This window comes from Benincasa hispida, chromosome 10 (assembly GCF_027475165.1).
Source record: "Benincasa hispida cultivar pf3 chromosome 10, pf3_genome.v1.1, whole genome shotgun sequence".
Lineage (NCBI taxonomy): Eukaryota > Viridiplantae > Streptophyta > Magnoliopsida > Cucurbitales > Cucurbitaceae > Benincasa > Benincasa hispida.
The window spans coordinates 33,714,923-33,726,197 of record NC_143487.1 but is presented as its reverse complement, the minus strand read 5'-3'; the positions used below and the strand labels follow the sequence as shown (position 1 = coordinate 33,726,197).

The following is an 11,275-nucleotide window of genomic DNA, read 5'->3' as shown; positions in this document are numbered from 1 at the left end:
TATAATTATTTTTATATAAATGAGATATTTAATTTACATTTTTTTTATTTTTATGAGTTATTTTTTTTTTTTAATTTATTCTTTTTAGAGTTTAAATAAAATAATAATAAAATAATAAATATTTTTAGATTTTTTTTTTATAAAATGGAAAATTTTTTTAAAAAAGGAAAGGATTAGAAAGAAGAAGGTGGAATGTGTAATAATTAAAAAGGAAAAAAAAGGAAAAAAAGGAAAATTTGTACGGTATTCTCGCTCTCTATCAAAATCTCGATCTTGCTCTCGCTCTCGCTCACGCTCACGCTCTCGCTCTCGCTTAAAATCTCGCTCTCTCAAACTCTCGCTGTCTCTCATAATCTCGCTCTCGAATTTGATTGGGAAGTTCAGTGGCAAAAAGAAGGAGATTCATTAGCTCGTTATTTAGTCAAACTTGCTGAGATGACAGAATCCGTTTGAAAACAACAATATTTTTCTATAAAAAAAAAAGAAGGTCGAGGGTTCAAAATTCAACCTCAACCCTCGACTTATTTAAAACAACAATATTTTTACAAATAGTTTGAAAACAACAATATTTTCCTAAATAGTTTCTAAAAGTACAATATCCTTTTAATTTTCCAAAAAAAAAATGTTTAGAAAGCTTATGAGTTTTTTTTTCTTAATCAATTAACTGAATTTAGGATAAATATCAATTTATATTATTGAATCGTGGTGTCAATTTAAATCCTAAGTTTATGAGTTGTATCAATTTAATCTCAAACTAATAACTATATCAATTTAAACTATAGACTTTTATGATTATATTAATTTAAATCTTGGACTTTCACAAGTGTATTGAAATAAAATAATTATTAGTTTTTGTTTAAATTGATACAATTGTAAAAGTTCAAGATTTAAATTGATACACATACAAAAAGTTCATGGTTTAAATTGATGTAGTTATTAGTTTGAGGTTTAAATTGATATAACCTCTAAAGTTTTAAAGTTTAAATTGATAAAATTATTTGTTTAGAGTTTAAATTTATATAATCATAAAATTTAGGGGTATAAATTGATATTTCTCCTTGAATTTATATATCACAAATTTACAATAAAAAATAGATAGTTTGAATCTTCCCAAATCATGTGATGTTGAAATCAAGAGAGAATAAAAATTTTAAAGTTTCTTTTGAATATTAAATTACATGTGGATTATGGAGAATTCAAATAACAACCTTTAGGGGTGCAAGTTTGGAATAAAAAATCTAATAATAAAATATTTGGGACTTATTTGAGAGGTTCTAAAACTCGAGAATCACAAATGTTTGTGTTTGGGATGCGAGCAAACCTCTAATGTATCATGAATCAATTTTTATAATCAAATGGAATTTAATCTATTGATTTTAAAATGAAATTTATATTAAAGTTTTCTTTTGTACTCCTAAATTTGTTCATTTGGCCTATTAATTTTTCCATAACAATAATGTATAAATAACAACGATTTAGTTATTTTTATTAAAAAAATAGTTTTGGTAACAAAGTAACCAAGTTTTGAAATTAAGTTTTATAACATATTCATAACAAATTTAATTTGGATTTAAGTTTCTAATTAATCCTTTTTTAAATAACAAATTTATCTTTTAATAACAAAGTAATAAAGTTTGAAATTTGATATATTGACACATAACATGTTAGTTTTGCTTTAAATTTCTAAATTATCTCTTTTCTTGTAATCATGAAATGAATTTTACCTTTGAGCTTTGTATTTCATAGTATACTATCCATTTGTTAGGAAAAAAATGAAGAAGAATGCAAACTTAAGGAGAAGGGAACAAGAAATTGAACAAGAAAGAGGGACAAAGGAGGAAAGAAAAAATTGATCGCTGGTGATCGCCATGGGTGACCAACTATGGTAGGTGGAATGGTAGGTGAAGAGAATTTGATCACCCATATGCATCACGATTGATGCAACACTTTAGGCGTTAAAACTCTAGATGAAATAATCAATTTCTTGTTTTTGTGTGGAAGTGAGTAAGAAGAAGAATGAGAGGAAGAAGAAGAAAGAAGAAAAAACAAAAAACAAAACCCGATGCAACACTTTAGTCATTAGAACTCTAGATGGAATAATCAATTTCTTGTTTTTGTGTGGAAGTGAGTAAGAAGAAGAATGGGAGGAAGAAGAAGAAAGAAGAAAAAACAGAAAACAAAACCCTAGTGATCGACAACAGACAACAAAGAACATCAGACAATCCATTACTAGCATAATCGACATCTTGCTTCAATGAGGGAAGATCCTTGAACAATGGAGAATGTTTTTATTTTTTTATTTTTGTGAAAATAAAGATGGAGAACACAATGAGAAATCCAAGGGAAAAGAGAGGAAGAAGGAAAAAAAATGCCAACTACCAGGGCAACCATGTGCCGGTCAAAGATGATCACAATGGTTGATCAATGGCGATCACGACAATCATGATAGTCGATCGCCAGTCATCACTATGATTGGTCTTTGGCGATCACGACTGTCGATCGCTTATGATCAAGACGTTCAGTCCTTGATGGTCGATTGCTGACCCTCGATCATAGTTGATGATTGTTACCAACGGTCATCATTTACCATTTATAAGAGGTATGAGATGAAGGTTGAAAAACATTTTCTAAATTCATGAATTTGATTTTTTAATGGGGTCTTTTTAAATATAAAAAAATATTTTAAAATATTTATACTTCATAGCAAAAAATTTCAAAAATACAAATACTTTTAGAACTTTTTGCTATAGAGTGTAAATATTTTTAAATTTTTTCTATTTATAAGAATTTTTCCTTTTTAATCTAAAAAATCTATTCCAATAACCCAAACATGAAAAGTCAAACCTCTTTGATTCCATACCTATGAGCTCCATAGATGTAATAAGCTAAAGTCTACTATATTGCAAGTTCAATCTTGAAAAAAATGTAACATAAATACATTTTAATATTACAACTATAGATAAATATTTTAATCTAGGATTTTTCATGATGTCACTGAAGTTTATATATAAATAAATTTTGTATTAAACAAAAAATATAGGGATAAAAGATTAAATCATCGATTTTAAAAAAAACAATTGATACATTATCCGTGGAGTTACGTTCAAAATAGTGTTGAGGATCTCATGTTGGAAAAGTCGAGGAACCTTACATTTTTTAACTTTTACTTTTGTATTTAATAGGTTTACTTATTCTACATTTTAAAAATTTATTAAACGCAAAACCAAAAATTCCATAAGATACCGAATTTAAATTATTTTAGAAAAAAGATGTTGAAATATGCCAAGGGATATTCACAAAATTCAGATTCATTATTATTATTATTTTTAAAGATGAATATGCAAGTACTTATCGAACATAAATTGAAAATTTGGTTTCTTAAGGATGGTATGAAAGTTTGAAAACTAAATTTATAATTTAACGTATTACATCTAGAGATGTGACATTATAATTTTCGTCATGTTTAAGCATAGCATGAATTTTTTTTACTAATTTAGCCTATTCATTTAAAGAAAACTTGTTTTTTTAAAAATCTAGATAATTAGAATCTTCAAGATGCCTAAGATTATAAATGTCTGAAAATATAAATGTCCAACATTTTAAATTATCGCAAGTAATAATTTATAAGAATGAGAATATTTGGATAATGTGTTTGTTTTGCAAGATATCAATACAATAGTATCTTAATATAATGCATTAGTATAATGCCCATACTAATTTTTAGGTGACATATATTATTTCAATCTAATTTAAATTTTTATAATATTTTGATATTTATTATTTTATTATTAGATTTTAAATACATTTTAGAGTAGTTGTTGTAAATGAAAATGAAATATTTTTAAATATAGTAAAATGTTATTAAATTAGCTTATTTTATTATATTTTCGAAACAGCTCTGCAGTTTAGTTTATAACAATAAATAGAAAATAATTTCAATAGTTGGGAGAAGACTTGCTAACTACAAAAGTATTGGGCAAATATTAGAAATGTACTCTTAGACACTACAATGCAAATATTTCTAAAGCTATTTAAATTTTAAATAAGAGAAGAGAAAGGAGGGAGGGGAAAAATGCATTCAAAGACTCAACTTTTATTTGAAGACAGCCAATGACATTATTCTTTGAAGGGAACCAAAACTCAAAATTTGGTAGATGATCAGATCCCAAAAGATCTAAGACAATTAGACAGTGTGAAAACAAACAATTCCATGTTAAATTATCATTTTATTACTTCAAATTCACTATATAACAATTTAATTTTTGGAATTTTAAGAACAGAACAGAAAAATTGCACACTATTTGTCAGTTTAATAACTTTCCTAAACCTCTATTCTAACTCATCATTTACAAGCTCATGCCCACCATTTCTGGATGTTATGAAACTCCTCCATCAACTTCAGAATGTGAAGATGATAATGGACCGCTGTGCTTGCTTGGCAACGGTGTATTCATACGTGACTGCCGTTTTGTTGGCACTAGCGCTGGCTCCGGCTGCCAATCTTCAGAATCCGTTTCGACTTCTAAATTGTCTTCATCATGCTTGAAAACAGGATGGACATAGGCATTTTGAAGGAATCCTTTCAAGTTTAAGTTTGGCTCCCTTGCTCGCTCCAATGTATCTTTCATCATTGCTTCCTAAAAGTTCATTCAACACAGTGAGGTGATGATAGAATTTTCTACAGGTGTTTGGCCCACCGACATCATAAATGAGCAAATAACTTAACTTCACTAGCATTTACTATTGAAATTTGCACACTTTATCGATAATCTCTATCTTTCCTCTTTTATCTCTTTTGCACATTTATCGAGAAATTCCATTTTCCAACTCTACACCCCAATCACAAACTTTCTAAACTCCAATATATTAATTCTAGACTTCATAACTCAATTTAGTGTCCCAAACACCCATGCATATCTCAAAAAGTAATCTGAAACAACTAAAAACAGCAAGAAAAGGTCTGTGCTAACCTGTAATGGATATTGAACAAAAGCCGGTTCGTAACGGCCTTTACAGAACCTATGGAACCATATAGTCAAGATTGGCAATGCGATGAGCAAGGGAGTTGATTGAGCAGCTTCTTTTGTACTGAGTAGTCCCATTAATAATAGCTGCGAAACAACTAATGCAACAATGATCCGACCATGGACATCGGGCCAGAAAGCTGCTGCACTTTCGTACTCTTGATTGTACACATTTATGATCTACAAGGTTTGGAGAATGTTTCATGAAATTAAGATTGTAAAACTTCAAAAATACAGCTAAAGGGAGAAGTGAGAACTGAAATTGTACACAGTAAAAAGAAATTCAAACTCAAGGCTTGATCATTCAGTCATGAAAAACTACAAAGCAAGTGGACTCTCGCTATAGGCCTGGTGTTCAAATGAGCATAAAAATGGCGTCTCAATAAAACCATAAAGAAAATAATAGAAGTTAATGGCACCAATTTTCCTGAAAAATAGGACCATATATACTCTTATTTCATGAAGTTTAAACCCGGCCATATTTGCAAACATACGAGGAACAGAAGGGAGCAAAACTACAGAGCTGAAGTTAGACAAAATAGTTTTACCTGATGACGATAGACGATATATGCCAATCCAAAGAATATTACAATGAACGGAAGGAGAAGAGGCGTGACTACAGCATATACAAGGCCAAGTAAGAAATAAAGCTGAATTCGAGGCTCGCCTGTGTTGAACTCAAGAGTCCCTGGATCCATGGCTTCTTCTCTATCCTTTTCCGTCTTCACCAAAAAGAAGTTTCTAAGGTGGTAAATTACCAAAGGCCTAAGTCTCAGAATCTCAGCAGCAATTCCAGCCCAACCATCCACCATTATGAAGGTAATAAAGAAAGTTGCCTTCATGGGGATGGAGACACCGATCGTCTTCGGAATGCTGCAGAAAGAATCAAATTAGTTCATGGAAAATCCTCGAAAGAATTCAACTAGCTATGACGAAAGTTGTTTTCGATATATAATCTCAACCACACATGTACTAACACGACATATTCTTCTCACTAAATTATTGGCAACCATCCAGGAATGTTTAATGAATAGTGTTTTATCAGTTATGGCTTACTCGTTTGCAGACTGATGGATGAAATTATTAAGTTGCTGGAATGCAGTTCCCGTAATTATACTGCCAAGAAACACATTAACAAATAGGAATATGTAATATTTTGTGGCAGATCTTCTCTCCAAAGACGACCGACTAATAAATCCTTCAAATTTAGACATTAACATCAGTATTGATGGAAGAAAGATCAGAAAAATCTTCAAAGCGATTCCGGGAAGAAAACCTTGGATAACGAACTTTATGAATTTCCTGCATTGTAATTAGCAGCCTACATGTTTAGAAGATAAAGTCAAGAACAGTAAGCACCGGACGGCAAAGTGTGAAGAGATACTCACAATTCAATTATGGGTCTGAGGAAGGGAGCCGTTTTCTCAATACTCTCAATGTTTGCAAGGGACTGAACCAATGCAATGGGGATCATGAAAAAGAAGGTAAGGAAGAAGAAGGCAACTCCAGCAATAAGCCTCCTGATTGCCAGTGAAACAAAAGGAATCGCCAGGTTATCCCAGTACACATCACGGGGCTCAGGAGCCCATTCTGTCAACCAAATAGTTGGATTTCTTGACTGTTGAGTTTGTGCACAAACAGCAGCACCCCAACGAGATTTGAAAGAAACAAAAGCTGCTGGCATGACTGATTTTGGATCGTTCACGGTCTTATCCGCCTCCAGTGATATCTAAGCAAAATCATTTGGTGAACAATAATGTAAGATATATATCAATGATATCACAAAATGTCATGATTGTAGGAGTACGGGTGAAAGGTTAGACTGTATAACTCACTTCTTTTGATAGGCTTTCAATTTTGGATGAATAATAATTTATGGCATCAACCTGATCTCCCCAAAGACCTAGAAAACCAGTCTGCTCACATGATATTAGTAATAAAAAACATGTCAAGTGCAACATCAAAATATTACCAATCACCAGTTCAAGCACTGCACCTTCACAGTGGCCCTCTTGGACTGGTTTCGAGAATATTTAAGTTGGTAGAAATCTAGCCAATTCTGCATTTTGTTCTTCTCCTCGACCAACTTAGAGAGTTTGTTTGCATCATAAACAATCTGCATAAGCATAGAATTACTTCAGCTCAGAAGAACATAAATCATAAATCCAAATCTATTCCTCAACTGAATTTTTTGGACATGTTGGCTAGCCTTTCTGAATTTCAATGTTTGTGCAATTTGTCAAATGGAAAAAAGCAATATTTCAGAAACAATTTTTTGGAACTTGGAGATATTAAGGAATTCAGATATTTTCATCATATGCTGGCCATTCTTTCTAGATTTCTTAAATCTATATACAACAAATAAGCATACTTTTGAATGTTAATATAATATATGCATACTTTGCAAGTAAATCAGTGGCATTTCTGTATAATCAATTGTGCAATAGTACTGACCTGATGCACTGAATAATGTTCAGGATGATTGACCAAGAAAAAATGTTCAACGAGCTCACTAACGGATTCATCAGGGTCTGGTGGTACATTTCGAACAAGCACCTGCATCATGTAATTGACGTCAGAAATCAAGGAATCATTCTCATTCTCCATTTCCCACAAGGTTTGGAATGTCCTGGTATTTTTAAAAGATATCATCAACAGCGTCAATCCCTCAATTTTGTAAGAACTACTTGTCCTCTTTGACATAATATAACTGACCATTCACTTGCAAAAAATAAAAAACCTGAAATCCCAGAAGCAAAGATAAATTCAAGGTGATAATCTCCTAAAAGGCATTGACATTCTATCAGATTAATGACTACTTGAACGAACTTAATGACTAGTATGCAGAAAAGTCCTACTTATTTTAATGCAATTCATTGCAAATGGTATAGCCACCACAAAATCTGGTTAATAATAATCAGCAATTCAGTGCCAATCTTACCGTGAACTGATCAGGACGCCGATTTTCAGATGCAAGAAAATGCAGCCTCATTGAGGCAACAATCTCATACTCCTTTCTCAACACATAGCAAGTCCAAAAGGTAAAGACATAAGCCATTACCAAATGGGTCCAGAATCTGCAATAAGTGATTTTATAAGAAATTGAGAACACTTTTTATAATCTAGCATGGTGATGAAATTACAAAGCTTATATTCATGAATGCTTCTAATCTGATTGTATCCCTATCCCAGAAAATCAAACCTTATTGTAGAAATCATTCTCTTCCTAGCTCAAATTTTGACTTCCATTATGAAAGTTCTTGTGGGCTGTATGATTAAAAAATGCTATAGATATGAAGCAAAATGTCGATTCTATCAGTTGGTAATCATTTAATTCTTTCTGAAAAGGCAACCCATTAGGCATGAAGAAAGAGATTGTAGATGTGAGAACTAACAGTCTGATAACTAAGGAGGAGGAAAAATCATGCATGTCCAAGCGAGCGGTTCCTTAAAAAACTTATGCAGCATACCTACGTGATCCAATGGGAATATTAGAAATGGAAAGCTTGTCTATATTGCTGTAATTTAAAGAAGAACGTTCCAAAGTTCCATTGGTCCAATTAACAGGTACCATGATTGTGAAGGCCAGACATGCAATGGGCACAAAAATTTTGAGCCTGCATCAAAATGGCAAGGAAAAAGATACTGTCAAAAACTACATATTGCTGAAACAAGAGATCAACGTTATTTCAGGCAAAGAATTTCTGTTAATGAAGAAGATCATAAGATGATAGACACCAAACAACTTAGAGCCTAAAAATTCATGATAGCCCTGCATAATTTCTTCCTGGCTTTTTAAGTAAGAGAAGTTGTGTTTTAAAAAATTGGATACTTTTGACAAAGGGAGAGAAGGAATATAGGGAAACAAGTGGAGGTAGAGAAAAAGTTATCCTGTTTGTAACATGAAGTTGAGAGCTGAATTGGTAGCTCTTTAGGGATTGAACCTCCCCATTTTCCAACATCATATCAAATACTCGGTGATTAAAATTTCGAAGTAAAAAAGCTTGATGACAATTAGTGAAAACAGGTAGAAGAGCATTTTATTATTCTCATTAGATAGTCCTACTAATTTCATTTTTGCAGGAAAAATCTCAACGACAGCATATATCCAAAATCTGTGTGTCATCTGAAAGCTAACTTACGGTATAACAGGAACATTCACATTATAAACTACAAACTACTAAGAAAGAAGATACATATATACCCTAACAAGTAAATTCTCAGGTAAACAGCAGAATCAAGCCCAGCATGATCGATTAACTCGGGTTCTGGCATTCGCAAAGCTGCAACCATCCAGTTCAGAAACTTCAAGTATGATCTGAAATCCAAATTGACAATTCTGCCTACGATTGCACCACTGGACAGGGGACTTCCTCTTAAGCCTTTAATATACCATTTGGGAAAGTAGACCCTGTCGTTCACTGGCTGTATTCTAAGTAAAGCAAATACTAGAAAGAAAGCGAAGGCACTAAGAATGTTAATGGCTGCCCCAACTCCTATGTCCCCGATGGATGCCATTTATCCTCTTAAAGTAAAAATTAACTGATCTGCACAAAAACATAAGGCTATTTTCAGAAATATATCATCCCCATCCAGAAGAAAGAGGAAGAAGAAAATAAGTCACCACAGAGCTGATTGTTCTTGAAACTCAATACGTTTAAGAAGAACCAAAGGAAAATAACACAAAAGGTTAACAACCGTCTGCTCCTCACTAGCAACAGATCCTCTAAAACCCAATTTGCAAATCCAAAGAATTAACACTCTGGGCACTTCTTTTTCATGATTTAAACTCAGAATCTGGCACTTCTTTTTCATGATTTAAACTCAGAATCTCCCCCAATCGAACACTGATACTCACAGTTTCAGTCTAGCTGAGCCAACCACTTCTCGAAATGTTAAAGTAGAGACCACCAAAAGGCAGATTCCAGCCAAGAACTTCAAGATAAAAGAAAAAAAGAGGTACCCAGTTATGCAAACGAAGTTACGATTCTGAAAAAATCCTCCTAAACCCAATTTACAAATCCAAAGAACTAACACTCTGGGCACTTTCTTTTCATGATTTATACTCAGAAACTCCCCCAATAGAGCATCGATACTCACAGTTTCAGTCTAGCTGAGCCAACCACTTCTCAAAATGTTGAAGTAGAGACCAAAAGGCAGATTCCAGGCAAGAACTCAAGATAAAAGAAAAAATAGAGGTACCCAGTTATGTAAACGAAGTTATGATTCTGAAAAAATGAAAAACAAGATGAGAAGAAGGAGGAAAAAGATTAAAGGGGACTGACAAGCGGAAGAAGACGAAGAGATCAGCAGACTGTCTTAATCATGTGAGGTGTGAATACTTGATGCTCAGCAAATATCAAATGCACGCATCTGTCTTTGACAAAACAATAAACTAAATGTAAAGGCCGAAAGGGTCGGTGATTGATTGAAAAAGGGAGTTCAAAGGATTGAAAATAGTGACGGCAAAATGGAAATTTAGACCCTTTCGATTTCGGGCAGCTTTTTTTCCCTTTTTTTTAATCTTTAATTTCTTCTTCTGTTCTGTGTTTTGAAGGGATTTCAAAGAAAGATGATGAGATCATGAGGGAACCAAACCTCATAAACACATTGCATTTAATTGAAGCAGAAAGAGACGGTCAGGCCCTCACTGCAGGCACCACTCTGTCTAACGAGTAACGGCTCCTTCTTTGAAATCGACCTCTCTCGGCTACCTCTCTGGCCTTTTATTAGCCGTTCGATCGAATAAACGGCTGTGATTCATCACATCTCCATGTATATTTTAATGATTAAACTATCATTTCTTTCCCAAATTTGGATTTAGTCCCCCATATTTTACCAAATTCACTACATCTCTATGATTGGGTCGGTTCTCTAATATCAACATAAGTTTAGTTGGACGTTAAATAATATGTACTCTTCTGTTTGAGGTCGAAAGTTGAAATATTCATATTTGTATGTTATAAGAGTTTATAACTACTTCATAATTTTTTGGAGTTCAGAACTTCAATCCTTGTCTAAAGGCTCAAATGATCCCTAAAGATTTTTAATTATCGATTAAACGTATTTAAATTCTATCTCCTACGTATGGAATTTTAAAATATTTTAAAATTATTTTTTTATCCATCATTTTTTTTTATAGATATAGTAAAAGAGGTGACGAATTTGATAAACTTGTCGTAAGATATGTGCTATAATTTGAGGATAATCATTGTTATTATAAAAGTCATTAACTAATTAAAAAAAATTGA

The 11,275-nt window shown here is 32.5% G+C and overlaps 1 protein-coding gene across 9 annotated transcripts; it reads right to left on the bottom strand.

Moving 5' to 3' along the window:
- Positions 1 to 4,206: 4,206 nt before the first annotated feature.
- On the bottom strand, positions 4,207 to 10,609 carry LOC120088309 (hyperosmolality-gated Ca2+ permeable channel 1.5). 9 transcript variants are annotated; one of them, XM_039045518.2, is made up of 14 exons: positions 10,125 to 10,609; positions 9,883 to 9,959; positions 9,229 to 9,571; positions 8,596 to 8,641; positions 8,420 to 8,494; positions 7,966 to 8,101; positions 7,479 to 7,580; positions 7,021 to 7,140; positions 6,860 to 6,940; positions 6,413 to 6,753; positions 6,081 to 6,326; positions 5,573 to 5,897; positions 4,971 to 5,204; positions 4,207 to 4,637 (listed from the first exon to the last, which is right to left on the bottom strand). In XM_039045518.2, exons 5-14 carry the CDS (start codon positions 8,452 to 8,454, stop codon positions 4,377 to 4,379), a joined length of 1,881 nt encoding a protein of 626 aa, XP_038901446.1. In that variant the 5' UTR covers positions 8,455 to 8,494; positions 8,596 to 8,641; positions 9,229 to 9,571; positions 9,883 to 9,959; positions 10,125 to 10,609; the 3' UTR covers positions 4,207 to 4,376. The 9 variants fall into 9 exon arrangements, with proteins under 9 accessions (XP_038901446.1, XP_090162345.1, XP_090162343.1 ...); XM_090306219.1 differs by lacking the exon at positions 8,420 to 8,494 and having other exon boundaries at positions 8,495 to 8,641; positions 9,229 to 9,566; positions 10,125 to 10,198; positions 10,310 to 10,598; XM_090306217.1 differs by lacking the exon at positions 8,420 to 8,494 and having other exon boundaries at positions 8,495 to 8,641; positions 10,125 to 10,198; positions 10,310 to 10,422.
- Positions 10,610 to 11,275: the final 666 nt, after the last annotated feature.